The sequence below is a fragment of the Myxine glutinosa genome, chromosome 1, assembly GCF_964187855.1.
Source record: "Myxine glutinosa chromosome 1, kmMyxGlut1.1, whole genome shotgun sequence".
Classification (NCBI taxonomy): domain Eukaryota; kingdom Metazoa; phylum Chordata; class Myxini; order Myxiniformes; family Myxinidae; genus Myxine; species Myxine glutinosa.
The window spans coordinates 378621906-378648057 of record NC_136261.1 but is presented as its reverse complement, the minus strand read 5'-3'; the positions used below and the strand labels follow the sequence as shown (position 1 = coordinate 378648057).

The 26152-nt window shown below is 46.8% G+C and overlaps 2 protein-coding genes across 7 annotated transcripts in view; one reads left to right on the top strand and one right to left on the bottom strand.

Annotated features, from left to right (window-relative positions):
- The window catches only part of LOC137415872 (E3 ubiquitin/ISG15 ligase TRIM25), a 732877-nt gene that overhangs the window by 249946 nt on the left and 456779 nt on the right, over positions 1 to 26152 (bottom strand). The window lies entirely within an intron of this gene.
- On the top strand, positions 641 to 24278 carry LOC137415826 (uncharacterized). 3 transcript variants are annotated; one of them, XM_068101348.2, is made up of 4 exons: positions 641 to 1024; positions 8960 to 9079; positions 17857 to 17916; positions 21407 to 24278. In XM_068101348.2, exons 1-4 carry the CDS (start codon positions 1000 to 1002, stop codon positions 22366 to 22368), a joined length of 1167 nt encoding a protein of 388 aa, XP_067957449.2. In that variant the 5' UTR covers positions 641 to 999; the 3' UTR covers positions 22369 to 24278. The 3 variants fall into 3 exon arrangements, with proteins under 3 accessions (XP_067957449.2, XP_067957458.2, XP_067957464.2); XM_068101357.2 differs by having other exon boundaries at positions 781 to 1024; positions 8981 to 9079; XM_068101363.2 differs by lacking the exons at positions 641 to 1024; positions 8960 to 9079 and adding an exon at positions 16732 to 16766.

Genomic DNA, 26152 nt, shown 5'->3' with positions numbered 1-26152 from the left:
CACACCAAGTATTGTCCCTGTCGAATTATGACGTCATAATTGAAGAACGAATGACGTCATCGTTCCCCATGGGTAGTTCTTTACAATTTTTCCAATTTTTCAATTTTCAATTTTCACGTTTAAATTTTTCCATGGAGCGGTTTCAGAGATATAGAGGTGCGAAGTCTTTCCAAGATAGTGCCCGTACCACGTGACCTATGACATCATAATTATCACTAAAATTCTACAGGCAGAGGCGTTCCTATGGTGAAAATTTCGTGTTAATCGGAATAAACAATTGCAGAGGAAAAAAAAATCCATACTGATCGGATCAATCGTTGTACTGGTCAAATTATGACGTCATCATTAACATATCATATTCCCCATGTGGAGTTCAAAACAATGAAACATGTTTCAATTTTTTCCATGGAGTGGTTTTGGAGATGTAGAGACGCTTTTCGATATTTCCAAGATGGCGCCTGTACCAGATGACCTATGACGTCAAATTATAAATAAATAAAATTCTCCATGAGGAGTCGCATCACACCACACGTACGCTGACCAATGCCTAACCTTGACTTTCGCTTCGCATTTATTTTTTTCTTTCACCGGGAGCATTTGAGGCAGTTATCAGTAGCCTATACACCGCCCAAATAGACGTATGCATCAGAAGAACGTGTGGGATCGCCCCGTTGGTGGGTTCTCTGATAGTTATTGCAATTCGTGAAAAAGCACCCCACGTGTGATTTGCATTAGAATGTGACCATTGTGACGTCCCTCGACCTCTCACGATCGCGTTCCGTCAGTTATTGGTTATCATGGAAACGTTCCGTGGATCTCTCTTCGCGCCGCTCTTCGGCCTGAGCGCGGCATTGCCTCACGACAGGTCGCCTCAGAAATAACGCTCTCTTCCGCCTCCGGACGCAGCTTCTCCCTCGCTTCACATCTCCATATTACAACACAACAGCCAACAACACGATCGCAGCAGGCAGCTCTTCCGGGTTCCTCTTCTTCCTGCGAATGTTTCCTCATCCAATGGATCCCGGTATTCCGTACTCGCACTCACTGTGATTCCATTATGTAGAATCCTTATATATGCCTCACGTTGTGTTTTAATGTTGATTTAATGTCCTAACCAGAGTCTACACACGTTTTGATACTTGTATATGTCGATATCCATCGTGTTTAAATCACGGCATCCATGCATATGAGGCTTAAAGCCTTTGTCCGACTCCATGGGCCTTGGGATGATGACGGACAATGTTATATTATTATCCCACTGGAACTATAATTATTGTTCAGGTAAAATAAACCTTTACCTTGATCGTGGTATTCACTTACACAAGACTCAATAGGGGTTTTTATTATCACGATGATCCTGAGGCATCACATTCCCGGCATTCCAATCACAAGCCGAATTCCAGGATCAGTCGGATTAACCGTGGGCAAGTTTGAATCTCTCAAAACAAAACAAAACAATATTAGCTGCTCAGGCTGTTTTTTTTATTAAACAACAAAGGTATGATATCAAAAGGATCTCAGTTACAGTCCTTCCTGATCCAGGATATTTACATCCATCTCATCTGCAGACCCTCCTGATCCAGGATATTTACATCCATCTCAGCTGCAGACCCTCCTGATCCAGGATCTTTACATCCATCTCAGCTACAGACCCTACTGATCCAGGATATTTACATCCATCTCATCTGCAGACCCTCCTGATCCAGGATATTTACATCCATCTCAGCTGCAGACCCTCCTGATCCAGGATCTTTACATCCATCTCAGCTACAGACCCTACTGATCCAGGATATTTACATCCATCTCATCTGCAGACCCTCCTGATCCAGGATATTTACATCCATCTCAGCTGCAGACCCTCCTGATCCAGGATCTTTACATCCATCTCAGCTACAGACCCTCCTGATCCAGGATATTTACATCCATCTCATCTGCAGACCCTCCTGATCCAGGATCTTTACATCCATCTTAGCTCCAGACCCTCCTGATCTAGGATATTTACATCCATCTCAGCTGCAGACCCTCCTGATCCAGGATATTTACATCCATCTCAGCTGCAGACCCTCCTAATCCAGGATATTTACATCCATCTCATCTGCAGACCCTCCTGATCCAGAATATTTACATCCATCTCATCTGCAGACCCTCCTGATCCAGGATATTTACATCCATCTTAGCTCCAGACCCTCCTGATCCAGGATATTTACATCCATCTCAGCTGCAGACCCTCCTGATCCGGGATATTTACATCCATCTCATCTGCAGACCCTCCTGATCCAGGATATTTACATCCATCTCAGCTGCAGACCCTCCTGATCCAGGATCTTTACATCCATCTCAGCTACAGACCCTCCTGATCCAGGATCTTTACATCCATCTCATCTGCAGACCCTCCTGATCCAGGATATTTACATCCATCTCAGCTGCAGACCCTCCTAATCCAGGATATTTACATCCATCTCATCTGCAGACCCTCCTGATCCAGGATATTTACATCCATCTCATCTGCAGACCCTCCTGATCCAGGATATTTACATCCATCTCAGCTGCAGACCCTCCTGATCCAGGATATTTACATCCATCTCAGCTGCAGACCCTCCTAATCCAGGATATTTACATCCATCTCATCTGCAGACCCTCCTGATCCAGGATCTTTACATCCATCTTAGCTCCAGACCCTCCTGATCTAGGATATTTACATCCATCTCAGCTGCAGACCCTCCTGATCCAGGATATTTACATCCATCTCAGCTGCAGACCCTCCTAATCCAGGATATTTACATCCATCTTAGCTCCAGACCCTCCTGATCCAGGATATTTACATCCATCTCAGCTGCAGACCCTCCTGATCCAGGATCTTTACATCCATCTCAGCTGCAGACCCTCCTGATCCAGGATATTTACATCCATCTTAGCTACAGACCCTCCTGATCCATGATCTTTACATCCATCTCAGCTGCAGACCCTCCAGATCCATGATCTTTTCATCCATCTCAGCTGCAGACCCTCCTGATCCAGGATATTTACATCCATCTCAGCTGCAGACCCTCCTGATCCAGGATATTTACATCCATCTCAGCTGAAGACCCTCCTGATCCAGGATATTTACATCCATCTCAGCTGCAGACCCTCCTGATCCAGGATATTTACATCCATCTCAGCTGAAGACCCTCCTGATCCAGGATATTTACATCCATCTCAGCTGCAGACCCTCCTGATCCAGGATATTTACATCCATCTCAGCTGCAGACCCTCCTGATCCAGGATATTTACATCCATCTCAGCTGCAGACCTTCCTGATCCAGGATATTTACATCCATCTCAGCTGCAGACCCTCCTGATCCAGGATCTTTACATCCATCATAGCTACAGACCCTCCTGATCCAGGATCTTTACATCCATCTCAGCTGCAGACTATCCTGATCCAGGATCTTTACATCCATCTTAGCTACAGACCCTCCCTAATCCAGGATCTTTGCATCCGTCTTAGCGACAGACCCTCCTGATCCAGGATATTTACATCCATCTTAGCTACAGACCCTCCTGATCCAGGATATTTACATCCATCTCAGCTGCAGACCCTCTGATCCAGGGTCTTTACATCCATCCCAGCTGCAGACCCTCTTGATCCAGGATCTTTACATCCATCTCAACTGCAGATCCTCTTGATCCAGGATCTTTACATCCATCTCAGCTGCAGATCCTCTTGATCCAGGATCTTTACATCCATCTTAGCTGCAGACCCTCCTGATCCAGGATCTTTACATCCATCTCAGCTGCAGACCCTCCTGATCCAGGATCTTTGCATCCATCTCAGCTGCAGATCCTCTTGATCCAGGATCTTTACATCCATCTCAGCTGCAGACCCTCCTGATCCAGGATATTTACATCCATCTTAGCTGCAGACCCTCCTGATCCAGGATATTTACATCCATCTCAGCTGCAGACCCTCCTGATCCAGGATCTTTACATCCATCTCAGCTGCAGACCCTCCTGATCCAGGATATTTACATCCATCTCAGCTGCAGACCCTCCTGATCCAGGATATTTACATCCATCTTAGCTGCAGACCCTCCTGATCCAGGATCTTTACATCCATCTCAGCTGCAGACCCTCCTGATCCAGGATCTTTACATCCATCTCAGCTGCAGACCCTCCTGATCCAGGATATTTACATCCATCTTAGCTGCAGACCCTCCTGATCCAGGATCTTTACATCCATCTCAGCTGCAGATCCTCTTGATCCAGGATCTTTACATCCATCTCAGCTGCAGACCCTCCTGATCCAGGATATTTACATCCATCTTAGCTGCAGACCCTCCTGATCCAGGATATTTACATCCATCTTAGCTGCAGACCCTCCTGATCCAGGATATTTTCATCATCTCATCTGTAGATACTGCTGATCAAGGGTCTTTACATCCATCTCAGTGGCAGATCCTCCTGATCCAGGATCTTTACATCCATCTCAGCTGCAGACCCTCCTGATCCAGGATCTTTACATCCATCTCAGCTGTAGATCCTGTTGATTCATGGTCTTTCCATCAAACTTTCTGAGCGAAGATTGAGACCAGACAGAGTTATCAACAACATTTAGGGAAATATCCCACACACCCACATTTTTCGCACACATTTTTCCATCATTTATCAAGACCATACTGACCAGGTGTGCTACATTATTTTATTTGGCTTTTTACACATTTTATAATCAATCAAAAGTAGTTTCCAAACATGACATGGAGGGAGCACGTGAATTGCTGTCAGCATGTCACCGACAGCAAAATAGCAAAAAAAAAATAAATTAACATTCACAAAAGGTCTTTATCTTTATTTACAACAACTCCTTGTTTGAATACCCCAAAGGATATACAGAGTCACTTGAACGACAATGGCCCAATGAGGGGAGTGCTGGCCTGTTGAATAATGATATCGGGTTGCAGGTCTTCAATCTGTGGGAAGGTGAATCCTTCCAGCATGTTCATGTAAATTGTTGAGGTCACTGTATCCTCCGCAAAGAAAAACAGACTCACCAAGTGGTCATGGAGAAGGCCACACCACACATTGACCTTTGGACTGTCACGTATGTGTTCAATGACCATGTGGGGGGTTTCAGAGCCACAGATCCTCACATTGTGCCTGTTGACCTTCCCCGATACATGAAAGCAAGCTTCGTGTGTGAACATGGCCTTTTTCAGATAAACTCCATCATCCTCTATGCGACTGAGCATTTGCAAGACAAACACCTTGCGTTTGGCCCCATCATTTGGTTTGAGTTCCTGCAGAATCTGCACCTTGTAGGCACAGAGATTCAGTCCTTTATGCAAAATCCTGTGTACAGTGGGGGTTGGTCGTCCCAGTTCTCTCGATGCGCATTGGATTGTTTTTCTGGGACTTTTTGAAATGATTCATGCACTGTTCAACGTCTGCTGCACTTGTTCTTGGTCGACCGGTACTTTTCTGTTTCTGACAACTTCCAGTCTCCTTAAACCCCTTGTACCACTATCTGATATGAGTCTGCGATGGCGGATTCCTTCCATACTTTGCACAACATTACGCTGAACTTGCGTGTCGGATCTCGTCTCGATGAACCATGCGACGCACTAAGCTTTCTCCTGTGGAGTCGCCATTTTATTTTACATTAAACCACCACACCTGAAGATAAAGAAAACTTTGAGTTTCTGTATCATATAAAACAAAGTGTATCATTGTATCATTGGAGGTACTAAATATATTTACAACTAAATTTATCCTTGTCTTTTTGGAACACCCTGTATGTATGACCTGCACTCACTGCACATTCACACCCTCACCTTCACTCTCTGTACCCTTACCCCTCCCTCCACTCACCCCTTCCTTACCACCTCCCCACCCCCCTGCCCCACGCCTGCACTCGCATCATCATCCCTTCCCCTCCTGCCTGCACTTTCTGCACCATCACCCCTCCTGCCTGTAGTCACAGCATTCTCATCTCCCCTGCCTACACTTGCTGCACCCTCACGTCCCCCCACCCCCCACCCCATCTCGCACTCACTGTACACTTGCCTCCTCCCCCCAAGCGGAGGCTTCTTTTAACATGAATATTCTCTCTTTGACATGAATATTGGCCACAGCAGCTAACCTCTCCACCCAGCACCCTCACCTTCAGCGTGTGCTTCTCCTTCCCATTGGAAGTCATGCCTTTTGTCCTGGAAGATATCATCTTCATAAATAAAGCAAGCACACAACTAGACAAGGAAGCCCCAAGGTTAGCAAACAAAATCAAAAGCGGGTGAATATTACCTAATGGTACTACAAGGATTACTCTCAAAGCATTGGCAAGGAACAACAACATTCTTGTGAATATCAAAATGGATAAAGCACTCATTAAGCCTGTCCATCATGATCTGTTTTTCACCTATGATCCCACCTCACGAAAGCGAGTTTTCTTTTTTTTTTAAACAACATGTAGTAAGGTGAATTTGGCTTACCAGTGGAAGGTATTTCGATCACAAAGATCCTCTATCAGGATCATATTCGATCATTTGGCTTACCAGTGAAATGCAGCCAAATACCATTTGGACAAATGCAAGTTTGGACAACAACACTTAGGATCTCAGTCTTGAGTTCAAGCCCGAGCCATGCACCAGGTGGGTTAACTCAGCCTGTCATCCTTCTGAAGTTGGTAAAATGAGTTACAACTTGTTGGGGGTGATCCAGTCGAGTATCCTGGGATGGAGTGGCAACCTGTACAGGATTGTGGTCCTTAGCCAATGATAACAGCCTTGCATACCTGACGACGTGAGGATTTTTTTTATTATTTTTATACAAGATCGAGGCTCGCGTAAGAGCTGACATTAATCACAAAAAAAAAAACGGACACATAAAACATATAATAAGGGGAGTGGTAGACAAAATGGGGAGAGAGGGGGAAGGACACAAACACAACATTTGAGAGCAGGGACATCGGGAAGTCTGTGGGAGGGAGAGGGCTTGGGGGGAGGAGGCGTGGGACCAGGGGGGGGGGGGGGATGGTGGGAGAAGAATAAAACACATGGACACTGCAAGGAATTCCAGTAAAGAAGTTGGTATTTCAAAAAAGGGATCTGGGGAAAGTGAAAGTGAATGTGGAACTTTGAGTTATATATAAGTATATAAGTATTCAACCCCTTGAGTCAATACTTCATAGAAGCGCCTTTGGCAGTGATTACAACTTTGAGTCTTCTTGGGTATGTCTGTATCAGCTTTGCATCTGGATTTGGGGAGTTTCTCCCATTCTTCCTTGCAAATTTGTTCAAGCTTAGTCAAGTTGGATGGAGAGCGTCGGTGAACACCAATCTTCAAGTCTTTCCACAGATTCTCAATGGGATTCAAGTCTGGGCTTTGGCTGGGCCACTCAAGGACTTTCACGTTCTAGTTCTGAAGCCATTCCAGTGTTGCTTTGGCTTTATGCTTGGGGTTATTTCCTGTTGGAACGTAAATCTTTTCCGCAGTCCAAGGTCTTTTGCATTCTGAAGCAGGTTTTCCTCAAGGATTTGCCTGTATTTGGCTTCATTCGTTGTTCCCTTTATCCTCACATGTCTCCCAGTCCCTGCTCCTGAAAAGCATCCCCTTAACATGATGCTGCCACCACCATGCTTCATGGTATAGATGGTGTTAGATGGGTGATGAGGTGTTCTCAGTTTCCGCTAGATGTAGCGCTTTACATTCACGCCAAAGAGTTCAATTTTAGTCTCATCAGACCACATAATCTTTTGCCTCATGCTCTCAGTCTTTCACGTGCCTTTTTGCAAACTCCAGGCATGCTGTTTTGTGCCTTTTCTCAGGAGTGGCTTCCGTCTGGCCACTCTCCTATAAAACCTAGATTTGTGAAGTGCTGCACAGACTGTTGTCCTTCCTGCAGGTTCACCAATCTCAGCCAAGGGACTTGTATGTATTTGTGTCATAGTGGTCATTGGGTTCTTGGTCATCTCCCTGAACTTGCCCCTTCTTGCCCGGTTGCTCAGTTTGGTTGGATGGCAAACTCTAGGAAGTGTTTGCGTAGTTCCCTATTCTTTCCATTTCCTAATGATTGACCTCACTGTGCTCTTAAGAACGTCCATCAATATTGAAATTGTTTTCTACCCTTCCCCAGATCTATGCCTCCTCACAATTCTGAGTTAACCCACCTGGTGCACATCTCCAAATTCTACGGAAAGTTCCTTGGACTTCATTAGTTTCTGCTCTGAAATGCACTGTCAACTGTGGGACCTCATCTCAAGGATGATCAAAGGAAATTGGATGCATCTGAGCTCAATTTGGATTGTCATCGCAAAGGGGTTGAATACTTATTGACTAAAGACATTTCAGCTTTTCATTCTTAATTATTTTGTAAAAAATTCTAAAATATATATTCCACTTTGACATTGTGGGGTATTATGTGTAGATCAGTGACAAAAAAAAATCTCAATTTAATCTATTTTAAATTCAGGCTGTAACAACAAAACGTGAAAAAAGTCAAGTGGGGTGAATACTTTCTGAAGGCCCAGCATGGTGATTTTAATAGGGAAGCCGAAGAAATTAAGTGCCCTTCATAAGCCATCTTGCCACACAGAGTCGAATGCTTTTTCAAAGTCTATATAACAGAAATATACATTCGTGTTCATTTACAGGTATTTTTCTATTATGTCTTGATGTGAATAATTGATCAATTGTTGATCTTCCTGGTCGAAATCCAGTCTGCGCTTCGTCAAATATTTCTTCAATTTAATTCGCCATTCTTCTTTGAATAATAGTGATGTTTCATTAAAAGCAGTCTTGGTACCTTCCCATACTTTGTAAAGAGTACCCGTATTCTCTTATAAAATCCTCATGATTTTTTTTTCCTGAGTTAAAAAAAAAACTTATATAATGTGTTTGTAGCGGAATAAACATTTATATTTTTTGACATCTGGATAACAAATTTATGTTTTGCAATTGGCTATTTTTTGTAATACACATGCAGGTCATGAACTGCCTGTTACAGCTGATCGTGTAAAGGAAGTGAAGGTGGAAGGATTTGAAATCCTGCGGATTAAAGTAGAGGATGTGAATTCTGAAGAGATGGGAAGAGACCTCGATGATGGTAAGTTGTGGGAAGGGAATGGCTTTCTCTTGCATGTCACGCCAATTTTATACATGTGTTTTCTTTCAAAATATACTATCTCATTACTATGCGCGCTTGGTAATTGGGGGTTGCAGCTCATTTGAGGAAATTTTAATTTGGAAAAGTAAAGCGAGGATAAAAACCAACGTTTAGAGGCCATTTTTCCCCGCAAAGCGGGGGTTGGCCTTTTTCGGGGACCGTGGTTGTTGTTGTTTTTTGGTCCCCTTTTTGAAGCAATGTTTTACGGCCGGATGCCCTTTCTGCCGCCAACCCTGTTTGTCGCCTTTTTACGACACACAGGGAATTACCAGTGAACTGATACTCAATTAGCTGACCTCGGAAGGATGACAGGCTGAGTCAACCCCCCTGGCGTTAATTCAGCGATCGACCGGGATTCGAACCCAGGATCCTCGGAACCTAAGCTGGCGCCCTAGCCGCTAGCCCAACACCAGGGCTGATGGAAGCCCTGGTGCGAGGATGGAAGAGAGAAATAAGTTCACGGAGTGGGGAGGGCAAGGAAGGATGTTTGGCAGTTGATATGGTTTAGGGGAGAGAAGGGAAATAATGAAGGAGCTATGCTCCAACGCGAGTCGGAAGGATTGACGCGACCAAAGACGGAAATTCGGCCGAGTTGCTTTATTGCACGTATCAAACTCGGGTACTCTGAAAAGCCCGTTTATTGGGCAGCAATATATATACACATTATGCCGGAGCGTTTTCCCGGGAAAAGCGAGACCGGGCATGCCCAGGCGTCAAGGGCGAGTCCTGGAAAGGCGAGTCTGGACCTGCCCGGGCATCCTGGGCGAGCCCTGGAAAGGCGAGGCTGGGCGTGCCCGGGCATTCTGGGTGAGTCCTGGAAAGGCTAGAGCGGGCATGCCCGGGCGTCCTGGGAGAGCCCTGGAAAGGCGAGTCTGGGCATGCCCGGGAAAGACGAGACCGGGCGTGCCCGGGAGGCTCGGGCGAGCCCGGGAACAGCGAGTCCGGGCATGCCCGGGAGAGGCGCGTCTGGGCCTGTCCGGGCATGCCCGGGAGAGGCGCGTCTGGGCCTGTCCGGGCATGCCCGGGAGAGGCGCGTCTGGGCCTGTCCGGGCATGCCCGGGAGAGGCGCGTCTGGGCCTGTCCGGGCATGCCCGGGAGAGGCGCGTCTGGGCCTGTCCGGGCATGCCCGGGAGAGGCGCGTCTGGGCCTGTCCGGGCGGCCTGGAGGAGCCCGGCATGGTGATTGCTCCCTGGCCGCATCCCTGGTAGGTGCAAGGCGATTGTGTACACCCAGCGGTAACCGCTATACGCGCCCCTCCAGAATCGACCTGCACCGGCAGGGTCAATTTAAGGGGGGTCCTGATGACCCGGCCGAAGCGACCCCTGGAGGGTCATGGGGGGGGGGGGGTCCAATGTGGTGGTGGGTGGTTGAGCGGGGGGAACTGTGGACGGGGGGCGGCCTCGCCGTGGAGGAAGGGCCAACCATGGTGGTTGGTCAACGTCCACGTGCGCCGGCTTGAGGTGGTCCACTGAAATCCGGTCCGACCGGCCGCCGAAGTCGATGACGAATGACTTGGCGTCCCGTCGCAGGACCCAGAAGGGCCCGTCGTACGGCGGCCGGAGTGGCCCCCGGTGTGCGTCATGACGCACAAAGGCGTACTCCGCTGTGCGAAGCGCTGGGGGGACGTAGGACTGGGGGCCACCGTGGCGGGACGTTGGCACGGGGGCAAATAATCGGGCGGCCTCCTGGAGGTCCGAGCGCTGGCGAGCTGTGGACCAGGGACTGGGAGCGTCGGGCACGAACTCGCCCGGGACGCAGAGCAGCTGGCCGTAGACGAGCTCGGCGGTGGACGCCTGGAGGTCCTCCTTGGGGGCCGTGCGGAGGCCCAAAAGGACCCACGGCAGCCGGTCGGCCCAACCGTCGTCCTGAAGGTCGGCCATGAGCGCGGCCTTCATGGAGAGGTGAAAACGCTCACACAACCCATTGGCTTGGGGGTGGTAGGCCGTGGTATGGTGGAGCTGGACTCCCAGGTTGCGGGCGACCGCGCCCCACAGCTCGGAGGTGAACTGCGGACCGCGGTCCAAAGAGATGTCCGCCGGTGCGCCGAAACGGGCGACCCAGGTTGCGATGAAAGCCTGTGCCACATCGGCGGTGGTGGTGGAAATGAGGGGAACGGCCTCCGGCCACCTGGTGGTCCTGTCCACCATGGTGAGCAGGTGTGTGATACCCCGCGAAGGGGGAAGGGGGCCAACCAGGTCCACGTTGACGTGGTCGAAACGCCGTTCGGGCACGGTGAAAGGTGCCAGCGGGGCCTGGGTGTGGCGGTGGACCTTGGCCCGCTGGCAGGCCGTGCAGGCGTTGGCCCAGTCGCAGACGTCCCGTCGAAGGCCGTGCCAGATGAAACGCGTCGACACCAGCTTCTGAGAAGCTTTCCGGCCCGGGTGAGAAAGGCCGTGGATGGAGGCGAAGACGCGGCGCTGCCAGGTAACGGGCACGATGGGGCGAGGCTGGCCTTGTGAGATATCGCAGAGCAGGACAGTGTCCGCGAAGGGGATGTCGGCCAGGCCGAGGCCCGTGTCCGCCGCCCGGAGGCCCTGCACCGCGGTGTCGGTGGTTTGGTCGGCCGCCATGAGCGCGAAGTCCATGCCGAGGTGGACCGCGTTCGCGCTGGCCCGAGAAAGACAGTCGGCCACGGCGTTGTCTTTGCCGGCGACGTGCCGGATGTCCGTGGTAAATTCTGACACGGCGGAGAGGTGGCGCTGCTGGCGGGCCGACCACGGCTCCGTGACTTTGGCCATTGCGTAAACCAATGGCTTGTGGTCGACGAAAGCCATGAACGGGCGGCCCTCCAGGAGGTGGCGGAAATGGCGAACGGCCAGGAATAGACCGAGGAGCTCACGGTCAAACGTGCTGTAATTTAACTCGTTCGGCCAGAGTTGCCGGCTGAAAAAAGCGAGTGGCTGCCAAACCCCGTTCACCCATTGTTCATGGACGGCGCCCACCGCGTAGTTGGAGGCGTCCGTAGTGAGGGCGATGGGAGCGTTGAACACCGGGTGAGCCAGCGGCGTTGCGTCGGCGAGGGCCCGCTTTGCGCCCGTGAATGCTGTGTCCATGGTCGCAGACCAAACAATGTCATGCTTGGCCGGCTTGCCCCGGATGGCTTCGTAAAGGGGCCGCATGAGCTGAGCAGCGCAGGGCACGAATCGGTGATAAAAATTCACCATGCCAAGGAACTCTTGCAGGGCCTTGATGGAGCAGGGACGTGGGAACTTGGTGATGGCCTCGACCTTGGTCGGCAGCAGCATGGACCCAGTCTTGGTGATGCGGTGGCCCAAAAAGTCAACCGTCGTCGTGCCGAAGTGGCATTTGGCCGGGTTGACAATTAAGCCGTCCTCGCTGAGGCGTCCGAAAAGCATTCGGAGGTGGAGGAGGTGCTCGGCCCGGGACGTGCTGGTGACGAGGATGTCGTCCAGATAGACGAAAAGAAATGGCAGGTCGCGCAGCACGCCGTCCATCAAGCATTGGAACGCCTGGGCCGCGTTCTTGAGGCCCAACGGCATCCTCAAAAATTCGAACAGGCCGAACGGCGTGATGACGGCCGTTTTTGGGACGTCGGCCGGCCTGACAGGTACCTGGTGGTATCCCCGTATCAGGTCAATTTTTGAAAAAATAACCCGTCCCGCCAAACGGGCGGAAAAGTCTTGGATGTGCGGGATCGGATACCTGTCGGGGGTGGTAGCGTCGTTGAGGCGGCGGTAGTCGCCACACGGGCGCCATCCGCCCCCCAGCTTTGGCACGATGTGCAGTGGTGAGGCCCACGCGCTATCGGAGCGCCGCACGATGCCGAGGCGCTCCAACGCGTCGAACTCGGCTTTGGCCACGGCGAGCTTGGCCGGGTCGAGGCGGCAGGCTCTGGCGTAGACCGGCGGGCCTGTAGTGGGTATGTGGTGCTCGATCCCATGTCGCACTGCGACGGCCGAAAACGTCGGCCGCGTGAGGGCCGGGAATTCCGCGAGCAGGCGAGCGAACTCGTTCGCCGTCGGGAGGGCGCATGCCAGTTCGGTCGGCGCGGAGCTGCTCATCGTACATGCCAGGGAGCTGAAGGTCTCGGCGTTGACAAGGCGACGCCATTTGACGTCGACCAGCAGCCCATGCGCGCAGAGGAAATCGGCGCCCAGCAAAGCCATGGTGAAGCTTGCGGTCACAAAGGTCCACTGAAAGCGCTGGCTGCCGAAGCAGAGGGTGACGTTGTGCGGGCCGAAGGTGCGTATGGCCAATCCATTAGCAGCGACCAAGGAGGGGCCGCAAATGGCATTCTGCCTGTCCTGCTCGGAGGCGGGTATGACGCTCAGTTGGGCGCCGGTGTCACAGAGGAAACGCCGCCCGGACGCTTTGTCCTTAATAAAAAGCAAGTTGCCCGAGTGGCCGGCGCTCATGGCTGGTAATGAACGCCGGCCCGGCCGTTTCCCGACTTGCCGAAAGTGCACGGGGGTCGGCATGTCCGAGCCTTGTGTCCGAACCTGGCGTGGTAATGACACCACGCCTGGTCAGGTGGAGGCCCCGGCCATCGTGTTGGAAGCGGTCGGCGCGGCGTGGCGGCCGCCAGTTGCACCGGCAGTTCGGCCTCCAACCGCGCAGGGCACTCGGGCGTCATGGGCGTCGCCTCGGACGGTGGCGGGCTCCAGGTAGCCGCTCCGATGTGCTGGTCTGCCGAGGAGATCTTGTCGGCTTCCCTGGTGAGGGCGCGGGGATCCGTGATCGACGTGCCTGCCAGGGCGAGGCGTAGCTGGTTAGGCACCTTGCGGAGGAACAGCTCTCGGAACAGAAAATCTGGAGAGTGCTCACCGAGCAACGAGAGCATGTAGTCCATGCGCTCGGACGGGCGCGTGTCGCCGAGCTCGGGCAGGTCGAGCAGGCGTCGTGCGCGTTCCGCCGGTGAGAGGGCGAAAGCGTCGAGGAGGAGCGTCTTGATCGCGCCATACTTGTCAGCGGCTGGCGGGCGCTCGAGGAGGCTCAGGGCGCGGGCCGCGGTGGCGGAGCCGAGCGCTGCTACCACATGGTGGAAGCGGGTGTCGTCAGCGCTGATGCCTCGCAGGGCGAACTGGGAGTCCGCCTGGGCGAACCAAACAGCTGCGTGAGCCTCCCAGAAGGTAGGCAGTTTAAGGGCAACTGCTGTGTCCATGTTCGGGGTCACCAATGAAGGAGCTATGCTCCAACGCGAGTCGGAAGGATTGATGCGACCAAAGACGGAAATTCGTCCGAGTTGCTTTATTGCACGTATCAAACTCGGGTACTCTGAAAAGCCCGTTTATCGTGCAGCAATATATACACACATTATGCCGGAGCGTTTGCCCGGGAAAATGTGAGACCGGGCATGCCCGGGCGTCAAGGGCGAGTCCTGGAAAGGCGAGTCTGGCCCTGCCTGGGCATCCTGGGCGAGCCCTGGAAAGGCGAGGCTGGGCGTGCCCGGGCGTCCTGGGCGAGTCCTGGAAAGGCGAGAGCGGGCATGCCCGGGCATCCTGGGCGAGCCCTGGAAAGGCGAGAGCGGGCATGCCCGGGTGTCCTGGGCGAGCCCTGGAAAGACGAGTCTGGGAATGCCCGGGAAAGACGAGACCGGGCGTGCCCGGGAGAGGCGTGTCTGGGCCTGTCCGGGCATGCCCGGGAGAGGCGTGTCTGGGCCTGTCCGGGCATGCCCGGGAGAGGCGTGTCTGGGCCTGTCCGGGCATGCCCGGGAGAGGCGTTTCTGGGCCTGTCCGGGCATGCCCGGGAGAGGCGTGTCTGGGCCTGTCCGGGCGGCCTGGACGAGCCCGGCATGGTGATTGCTCCCTGGCCGCGTCCCTGGTAGGTGCAAGGCGATTGTGTACACCCAGCGGTAACTGCTACAATAATATGTTTGTGGGGTTGATAAGTGGGGGTGAGGGTTTTCCCAGGCAGAGTCTAAATCAGATGTAGAGGAGATGGAAGATCCATCATTTTTTGAGAGGGCAGATTTCAGTTGCTGACAGTCCGTTTCAGGATGTTCAAGGAACGTTGAAACAGAATGAGACTGTGTGGCCGACATATATATATGTTTATGATTTGAGCATCTTTATAGATGCTCAAATCAGGTTAATATGTCGTTTTTGGGGCAAAGGTCCATTAAATATGGCTCCCCCCCTGTAGGCTTTTGCTGGAACCTCTTATCGAACCTCCTTTCTAGCCATGGAGTCAAATATCCTCTCTGTTGGTGCCTTCTCATGTGTCGTTTATCTCTCGCTGCAGGCAGGTTTGTTGCCTCGCTATATATATATTTTTTTTTACCGGATCTCTTATATAGTCCGGCAGATATGTGAAGAATTGTGGTAGAATTGTGCCTTTGATGATACAAGCATGAAACTTGGCACACAGTTAGGGCATACCCTTACAGTGAAATTTGGATGTAGGGGCATTCCAGATTTCTCCTTGGCCCAAAATGGCGGCCATTTTACAAAATGGCGGCTAAGAAGGACATATTTACCTATTATTTCAGACTTGTCATTTGTGCTGCTATTGAAACACAATGTAATGAGCATATTATAAATTGTCATGTACATGCTATGCAATACCTTCATACTGGGTTCAAAATTGGAATCTACGGTGGCCTATAAGGGGCAGAACAAATGGTTTACCATTGCAATAGACAGGACTGGTCTAGCGGTTTAATTATTTAACTTTGCATGACTATCTGATTTCTCCTGGGTGTAATTTTGGTTCAATACCTTTATATGAACAACTTTGATGTAGCTTTATGAACTTTCCTATCATAGACTAGGTGACTATAAGGATCAATAGAGGCTATCCCACCAACGCAAGAAGCCCTCAGACAACACATCAAGGGAGCTGCCTACCAAGCCGGCTTTTGTTGGGGCCAGATGATGATTTGCGCACCTGAGCTCCCATCGCCAAGTGAATGGGGTTGGAAACAGAGTAATAACGGCTGGGGGATATATTGGACAACCCTCACAGAGGCAACTGAGGCATGCCGACAATTGATTAGATGTGGATGCAAGAAGGGTTGCAGGAAACAGTGCAAGTGTGTTAAGGCCGCACTCCAGTGCTCAGCTCTGTGTCACTGTGCAGGGGAGTGCACACGATAGTATACAGGAGGAATAACACACCTGTTACATATACACAAACATGTGGAAGACTGTTTTGTAGACTGTTTTATAGTGAAAGTCACTTCCACAGCGTTAATGTGGCATTTTCACTTCATTTCCATTGTGTTTCTGGAGTTTGCTCAAAATAGCTCAAAAAGTAATTATTTTTGTAAAGAATAAGGACCAAATAAATGTTATGTGAGTTTGTTGACATTTAATTATGATCTTACAACCTGTTTACGTGAAAAAAACATCATAGGTGTGCTTGAGCAATAAGTAAATCTAGTTTTATAGACATCGGTACTGTGTATCTTATTATCCGTAAACGGCCATTTTTAAAATGGCCGCCATTTTGTCCCTAGGAAAAGATTTGAATGCCCCTATATCCAAAAATCTTCCTAGTAGTATGCTCTATCAGTGTTCAAAATTTCATGCTTGTATCACCAAAAGCACAATTTTTTCACATATCTGCTGGGCTCCTATCCTATCCTCTCGCCTCTTTAGCACAACCCCTTCCATCACAAGTTGCACGCATTCTACAAGAAACACCAATCATGTCACCCTCTGCAAGTGTAAGCTTAACACTCAACTTGATTCTTTCTTCCTCTTCTCTTACATATGGAGCACAACTTCTTTCTCTTCCTGAGATGGTAGTTGCCTGCTTTTTATGCCTCCGTTGACGAAGTCGCCGGGGACATTATGTTTTCAGGTTGTCCGTCCGGCTGTCCGTCCGTCCGTGATAGGTTTACATTACCGCAATAACTTAAGAATGGCTGAAGGGATCTTAGTCAAATTTGGTGCAGGTATGATGAGGTAAAGGATGAACTGATTATATTTTGGGGTCACATGGTCAAAGGCCAAAGGTCAGAGGTCATGTTAGGTAAAAATCCTGTTACCACGATAACTTGTGAACCAGTGATGGGATTCTGACCAAATTAGGTAAACTTATGTAGAATGATGTAGATATGAACTGATTATATTTTGGGGTCAAGAGGTCAAAGGTCAAAGTCTGTAATATGTCTATAACTTGAGAACGGCTGAAGTGATCCAATTCAAACTTGGTACAGGTACGTATAATGATGTAAAGATTATCATTAGACTTTGGGGTTAAAGGTCAAAGTCAAAGTCTGTAATAGGTCTATAACTTGAGAATGGCTGAAGTTATCTAATTCAAACTTTGTACAGGTATGTATAATGATGCAAAGGTTAACTGATTAAATGTTGGGGTCAAGAGCTCAAAGGTCAGAGGTCATGTCAGGTAAAAATGTGATAACTTGAGAACAGCTAAATGGTTTTAAAGCAAACTTGGTACAAGTATTATAATGATGTAATAATGTGGGCAGAGGCATATCGGTCGACGTCGTGACGTCGAAGTGTCGTTCTCGTCTTTTTTGACATTGAAGTGTGGTGTCCACAACCACCGTGTTGTTTCTCCCATTTATACATCTGAGATTTGGTTCACTCATGAAGACTGTATTCCTTTTTATCTGAAAATCCATGCATCATGCATTCCTCCTCTGCATGTTTCTCCTGAGAGTTGAGACCCTTTTTCTTTTAACAATTTTCTCCCTACATTTGTCCAGCGCAGGATTCCACTTATATGTAAAAACGTACTGGGTCATAAAGTTCAACTTTGTAATCACCGTTCATATTGTTTTTCAGGAATGGTGAGAAGAGTGAAAATTGAGCCTGGATCTTTGGATTGCATGGAATTTAAAGAAGGTATGAGACATTTCCTGTTTGCTCTATTGAACCAAAGATATACATGGTACGGTTTTTCTCTGAAGAAGGTTGGCATGAATATCTTTATAGATGTCTAAGCCCAAAAATGCTGGAAACAATTAAAGTCTCAAATACTGGAAAGCCCCAAAGAAAAACCTTCATAGATGTCCAAGCCCGAAATGCTGGGAAAAATGAAAGTGTCAAATACTGGAAAGCCCTAAAGAAAAACCTTTATAGATGTCCAAGCCCCAAATAAAAACCTTTATAGATGTCCAAGCCCCAAAGAAAAACCTTTATAGATGTCCAAGCCCCAAAGAAAAATCTTTATCGATGTCCAAGCCTCAAAGATAAAACCTTTATGGATGTCCAAGCCCCAAATGCTGGGAACAATGAAAGTGTCCCATACTGGAAAGCCCCAAATAAAAACCTTTATAAATGTCCAAGCCCCAAAGAAAAATCTTTATAGATGTCCAAGCCCCAAAGATAAATCTTTATAGATGTCCAAGCCCCAAATAAAAACCTTTATAGATGTCCAAGCCCCAAATAAAAATCTTTATAGATGTCCAAGCCCCAAAGATAAATCTTTATAGATGTCCAAGCCCCAAATAAAAACCTTTATAGATGTCCAAGCCCCAAATAAAAATCTTTATAGATGTCCAAGCCCCAAATAAAAACCCTTATAGATGTCCAAGCCCCAAATAAAAACCTTTATAGATGTCCAAGCCCCAACGAAAAACATTTATAGATGTCCAAGTCCCCAAAAAAACCTTTATAGATGTCCAAGCCCCAAATAAAAACTTTTATAGATGTTCAAGCCCCAAATAAAAACCTTTATAGATGTCCAAGCCCCAAAGAAAAACCTTTATAGATGTCCAAGCCCCAAATGCTGGAAACAATGAAAGTGTCACATACTGGAAAGCCCCAAATAAAAACCTTTATAGATGTCCAAGCCCCAAATAAACACCTTTATAGATGTCCAAGCCCCAAAGAAAAACCTTTATAGATATCCAAGCCCCAAAGAAAAAGCTTTACAAATGTCCAAGTCTCAAAGGAAAACCTTTATAGATGTTCAAGTCCCAAATGCTGGGAACAATGAAAGTGTCAAATACTGGAAAGCCCCAAAGAAAAACCTTAATAGATGTCCAAGCCCGAAATGCTGGGAAAAATGAAAGTGTCAAATACTGGAAAGCCCAAAAGAAAAACCTTTATAGATGTCCAAGCCCCAAATAAAAACCTTTATAGATGTCCAAGCCCCAAATAAAAACCTTTATAGATGTCCAAGCCCCAAAGAAAAACCTTTATAGATGTCCAAGCCCTAAAGAAAAATCTTTATCGATGTCCAAGCCCCAAAGATAAAACCTTTATGGATGTCCAAGCCCCAAATCCTGGGAACAATGAAAGTGTCCCATACTGGAAAGCCCCAAATACAAAACTTTATAGATGTCCAAGCCCCAAAGAAAAATCTTTATAGATGTCCAAGCCCCAAATAAAAACCTTTATAGATGTCCAAGCCCCAAATAAAAATCTTTATAGATGTCCAAGCCCCAAATAAAAACCTTTATAAATGTCCAAGCCCCAAATAAAAACCTTTATAGATGTCCAAGCCCCAAAGAAAAACCTTTATAGATGTCCAAGCCCCAAAGAAAAACCTTTATAGATGTCCAAGCCCCAAATGCTGGGAACAATGAAAGTGTCACATCCTGGAAAGCCCCAAATAAAAACCTTTATAGATGTCCAAGCCCCAGAGAAAAACCTTCATAGATGTCCAAGCCCCAAAGAAAAACCTTTACAGATGTCCATTGATCAAGCTCTCTTTAATAAGTAGGTAAAATAATTAACCTGATCTTCTTCCATCTTTTCCCCATATTTTCCATTTTTCCTCTCCTCTCAAGCTTCTGGCACGTCTGGTATTACACAATTCTTCATCGTGCTTTTTTTTTTTCTTTTTTTTTCCACCTACTCCAATTGGACTCTCCCTCCTCTCAGCTCAATCACAGAGCTATGTTGTACAAAACCACCATACAGGTCCCTTAGAATAGTTATTTCATAGCAGAAACCCTGGCTCACAGTCAAATGAGATATCCGACTCCATACTGAAATTGACAGAAATGTGACCAATTCAGCTCGTGTCTAAAAAGAAAATCACCGCTAACCTCACAAATTTACAGATTCTTCTGTGTTCCCCTTGGTTATTGTCTCCTTCACTCTGACATGTCCACAGTGCATGCTTCTTACTCCCTTCTCATTATCCCTTTGCACTCAATGCTTTCCCACAACTCTTTGTCGAACATTTAGCTTTGTGTGCCTCCATGATATATTGTAGATCTTTGTAGTTTTTTTAACGTCCTCCCAACTCCAATGACTCCATATATGAGGTTCTTTCAGCAAACATTTGCACTCCACTCTCCTCTGTTAGCCCTTTCTTATCTATGGAGACTCATCGCCACCATGCTGGTTTCTTTGGTGTTGCTTCACATAAATCAGTACATGGCTGAGCAGCAGTCATTGTATGAAACATTTTGACGAACTCTATCTGTTTAGTTTATTTTCCAACATTCTTCTCCTTAAACGATAACCATTCATAATAATTGGACCTTGTCATGTAAAATGTTTCCTAAAACTTGTTCTGTTCCCTTCAGCTCCTTTCTATCTTCTTCTGACTATGTGTTGACAAAACTGAACTTCACCAGATGGTAGAGTTGGTCATAAGGAAGAAGCCTATTGATTTTGAGGTCAAAGGTCATCTTGAGGTCAAATTTCAAAAAAATTCAGTTTTCATCTGATCGACTTGAAAATTGAACAACATTTGCGTATTGAGTTACTAAATTGGGAAACCAACTATTTTTGATGTCAAAAGGTCAAAGGTCAACTCAACATCTAATATAATCAATTTTCATCTGAAAAATTGTCACTCTTCATCCTATTGACTTGGAAATTAAACAGCAATTACATAGCGCATTACTGAATTGGGAAACCACCTATTGTAACATCAAAAGGTCAAAGGGCAACTCGAATCAAACTTCTAAACTCATCAATTTTCATCTGAAAAATTGTCACTTCATCCAATTAACATAGTGCATCACTGAATTGGGAAAGCAACTAATTTGAGGTCAAAAGGTCAAAGTTCAACTCATGGCAAAACTTCTAAAATCATAAATTTTCATCTACAAAAGCATCAATTTTAATCCGATTGAGTTCAAAATTTAACAGCAATTGCATAGTGCATCACTGAATTGGGAAACCAACTATTTTGAGGTCAAAGGTCAAAGGTCAACTCGAGGTCAACCTTCTAATATCAATTTTCATCTGAAGAATCATCAATTTTAATCCGATTGACCCGAGCTTTGATTAGGATCGTCAATTTTAATGTTGATTGTTGATGAAATTGACAATTTGGTGTATCGGGGTTGGATTTTGCAAGTATCGTGCTCTGCATGATGTCTTCTTGTTTCTGATTTTATTTTGTTTTTTTTTGCTTTGATTTTTGCAGAGAGATCAGAAGAGCACCTAGCGATCCCCTCTACCAAGGATGACGCGGAGACGAATGATCAAGAGCGAGAGTCCATTCAGACAACCGATGGTTCAAACAACAAACGTAGTTTGAATATTCCTTCAGAGATCCGTGATGGTGTGCGTTCATACAAGTGCACAATTTGTGGAAAGTCATTCAGTCAGTCATCATCTTGTCTTGGGCACATGAAAATCCACAGCAGCCAGCGTTCGTACAGGTGTTCCACTTGGGGGAAAGGTTTCAATCAGTCATCACACTATCGTATGCATTTGAGGGTTCACAATGGTGAGGGCCCGTACAGGTGTACAACTTGTGGGAAAGGTTTTATTCAGTCATCACACTATCGTACTCATTTGAAGGATCATAATGATGAACCCCCTTATAAGTGCACCGTTTGTGGTAAGGCATTCTTTCAGTCGTCATCCTTTTGGGCCCACAAGCGAATCCATAGTGACGAATGCACAATTTGCGGAAAGACTTTTATTCGGTCCTCAAATTATAACACGCACCTGAAAATGCACCAGGAAGAATGCCCCAAGTGCACCGTTTGTGGCAAAGGGTTCAAGCACACTTCACGCCTTCAGCAGCACATGAGAACGCACAGCAACGAGCGTCCATACAAGTGCCCTCTGTGTGTCAACGCGTTTTCTACACTATCAAACTGTAAGAGACACATGAAATCCCATTCCAGAATCGACAGTATTCAGGTCATTTTAACAGAGGACATTTTAAAAGCAAAACAAAGAGGAGGTTTTTCCCTCGTCACGACTGGCCTGAACAATCTACCAAAGGAAACAATAATTGGGAAATTATGTCATGTGCTACCCCTTTCACCGACCATCTCCCAGCAAGAGGCGAAGACTTCCCCAGAAGCGGGCCAATCAAATTTGAGACAAACCTCAGCTACTAGTGAACAGAAACAGGATGAACCTGCGATGTAGAACTGGGGAATGGTGGAACGTTGAGGAATGAGCCACGGTGGTACATTAGGGCGGAACCGACTATCCCGGAACGAAATGCAGACCAGTCGGAATACGACACTCCAGGTTGCAGTCAGACTATGAGTCGTTGGCAAATGGCTCCGGCACCTCACGACTACAAAGGTATTATCAGGTCTTTTTTTTATTTAAATTTTATTGAAGTTGAAAGCTCCAGCTACGGATTATATAGTCCTCATCGAGGCTAGGCCTTAAATAAAATAACTGCATTGATAAATATGAGGAAAGAGAAATAAAAGAGAGGGAATGTAAAGGTGAGGAGTGAAAATGAGTATGAAAAGTGTAAGATGTTTGTTTGCAAGAAAGAGAGATTGAAGCTAGGCCGATAGATATAGTTTGAGTGAGACAGGAAGTAAGACCTTTCTCTTCAGCTTCAACGACACTCCCGTCCTCGTCAGCACGCCACTCAGTTCCCGAAACTTCTTCCATGCACATCTCACTCCAGCAACCGTTACCGAGTCTGATCGACCTTCTCCATTCAGCATGTCTCCTAGGTAGCAAAATGTTTTCACACCTTCCAGCTTCACGCCATCTCCAAGATCCAACTCAACATTTCCTCCATCTGCAGCTCCCTCTGTGCACACCTTACATTTGACTGTAGCTGCCACACTGGTTAATGACCCTCTCAGACCACTACATTTTTGATGAACCCACAAAGCACACATTGTACATTGAATGGAGTTCACTCCGACACCCTTCCTGCACACAGCATACGGCCACTTCCCAGTTCTTTCCACCTCACCACATGCTCTACTCCCTCCCAAGTTTAAAATACACAAACAGCAACACAATTCTACTCTGTCCACTTACTCAAACTGAACTGTTTACCTTAACCCAACAGGCTGTTACTAATGTCCACGAATTGAGTGATGAATCCCTGCAATTATAAAATAGCTCCACTAGTCTATGAATCCCCACTTCCTCAATCTCGAATTTGAGCCTAGGCACCGAGGGATGAACAAATGGAAACAAAGGTTGCAGAGAGTTTTGGATACATTCAAGTACTAAGTTTCACTTGATCTTGGTTGGGGCCTTTCAGGTACTCTAAGGTTTATGGAATGTAAAGATGGCACAAAGCAGCAGAAAAATGGCATGTGGGATCCAGCAAAAGTTGGAGGCCCTCAATACAAGACATGAGATCTATGATGTCTCCTCTCTGGACATATAGGCAACATGCAGCATTCAACCAAATCATTTTATCTTCTCTCCATGTCAAGGCTGGAGTGCTCCCAAGGCAGAGTTCTGGGGCCAGTCCTATTCCTGATCTTCATGAATGATCTCTCTGACTCTCCAGAAAATACTCTTTATTTATTTGCTGATGACTACACCCTCTGCCGTGACATCACTCATCCTTCGACAAGCAGAGTGCAGCTTCTTCCCTCTCTTCAGATCTTGACAAAATCACAAGCTGTCTTCACAAGCTGTCAAGTCTTTCAATTCTGAAAATCTCACTTTTTCTCTCCGAACGGATCGTCTGGAAACCTCCCTATCTACGAGTACTTTCTTAATGTGGATGCAAGGCAAAGCGGTCTCGATAGCGTCTTATTACAGGAGGGGAAGCCCTGCTGCATACACTTTGCGATCCCTCCCGGAAGTGAAACAATGGTATGCACAGATTTTAAAAGAAATGCTTGCAATCCTCCATGCATGCATGTATGGAATTCCACTGCTACATATTTGGCAAAACAAAATCTTCTGCATATGTATACTCTCATGTATTGTCGTTGTGCCAAGTTTGAACAAAATCGGACCATGCATGTCGAGAAATGGTTGTGGACACGTTTAAGTGATAAAATGGCTGGCAGTTGGCCATCTTGGATCTGATGTTGAAAATAAATGATGTGCATATAGAAGCCACGATTCGTTTTCTGTGTGCCAAGTTTGAACAAGATCGGTAAATGCATGTCCGATAAATGGTTGAGGACGTGTTCAACATCGGGTTTTTACGGCGTAGCCCATAGAACAAAGCCGTCTAGAACAGTGTTTGTCTGTCCGTATGTATGTATGTCCCCTCAAACATACACCAATCAGAGCTGAGGATCTGGTCACATGACAGGGGTGATGTGATGTCGTTACGGCTGACTCAACACACAGCCATTTTGATTCCTATGCCGTTCAGGCTGGACATAACGTTGAACCTGTCATGTATCACAATCTGCATGCTCTACCTTTACGTTTTTCATTCAGTGTGAAACACAAACACGTGAAACACATGAAATAAAACACGTGAAAATAAGGATCTTTTCTAACACTCGATTGTTATCGTGGATGTAGTTGTTGTTGTTTGTGGGTTGGATCTGTGTAGTTTTATATTTTTTTATATTGCTTTGCAAAATATCACGACTGTATATATAATTTTGTATGTTCATTCCGTGTCCTTCTAAAGGGATTCTACTGTTGTAGAATAATAAATGTTTCCGTTCAAACTGCTGCGTGAATAAACCATACATTAGCGCTTCTTCCTCTTCTTCAAACTCGCAAAGAGGCTTTTAGAACTGGCAAATTCGTGATTAAACAAACGATTTTTTACAGCGTGTTTGGTTCCTGTGTTTACAGCGTTTGTCTCTCTGTATGTATGTTTGTCCCTCACATATTTATCCTATATATTGGGTGAGTTTTATAGCCGACAATTACACTTCTGAAAGGTAGAATGTAATGACATTTGGCTTTGCTAGTTATGTTTCTTTCAACACCCTTTATGGAACGTACATACATTACATCATATACCTGGTTGGGGCAAATTATCACACTTGATGATTGGGGGGTACAGAAATTATGACAACAGGGTGATGATGTATGACGAGGTGCATACCCCCCAGATCATATATACACAAAGAATTAAGTTAAGCACCCCCCCCCGTTTTTTTACAACCTCGCACATTACAAGTTTGTTGTCGTCAAAACAGTGTAATATACCCATGATATTGCTATATTTTCTGGAGAAGTGATATTATGGTCACATAAAAACATAACAATCATGCCGTTTTCAATATTTTATTCTGAATAATTTAAGGTGAAATTTTTTGGGAATTTTAGGCATATTTTCACCTCAATTTAAGTATGGAGCTATAGGTCCATCACGGACAGTGTGGATGACGTTTATGTTTTCTAACGTACAGTCATTGTTCTGAGAAGACCTCTAGCGATCTTTGCGTCAATAACGTGTGTAGGACCCACGTGATCGGATCACTGACTCAACCAATCACTTTTTTTCACTTAGATCACTCAATTTCATCAATGGATAATTGCTAATGTCATACCAATCATTATTTGATCTCACATACCTTAGAATATATGCCAATGTATACATATACACAAAGAATATATATTAGGGGGTGCTTACCTTAATTCGTTGTGTAGGGGTGCTTAACTTAATTCTTTGTGTATATAATTAAAACTTTGACTAAGGGCTCTTCAAACATTGAAGCATTTCTTATGAATGCTTCCAACCACCCTTAACCTGGTGTTGGCTTAACGTTTAGAGTGGAGGGCTTGGGATCCCAGGGTCCTGAGTTTGAATCCCACTCAGCTGTTGAAGTAACACCACGCGGGGTTGACTCATCCTGTTATCCTTCCGAGGTCGGCAAAATGAGTACCAACTCACTGGGTCCTCTCTCAAGAAGGTTAGTGGCAGGATTTGCACTCTGGCCGCCGTAAAAAACACCTCATTCCGTAACACACAGTTGTGTGTGTTGGGATGGTGCTGAGGTCACTTTGATAGTGTTGA

What these genes read in the sequence shown, in the direction of transcription:
- LOC137415826 (XM_068101348.2), top strand. Translation starts at nt 1,000, where the DNA reads ATGTTTCCTCATCCAATGGATCCCG. An exon ending in TCCTCATCCAATGGATCCCG is followed by an intron (nt 1,025 to 8,959) that starts GTATTCCGTACT and finishes ATACACATGCAG; the next exon opens with GTCATGAACTGCCTGTTACA. An exon ending in TTGCATGGAATTTAAAGAAG is followed by an intron (nt 17,917 to 21,406) that starts GTATGAGACATT and finishes TGATTTTTGCAG; the next exon opens with AGAGATCAGAAGAGCACCTA.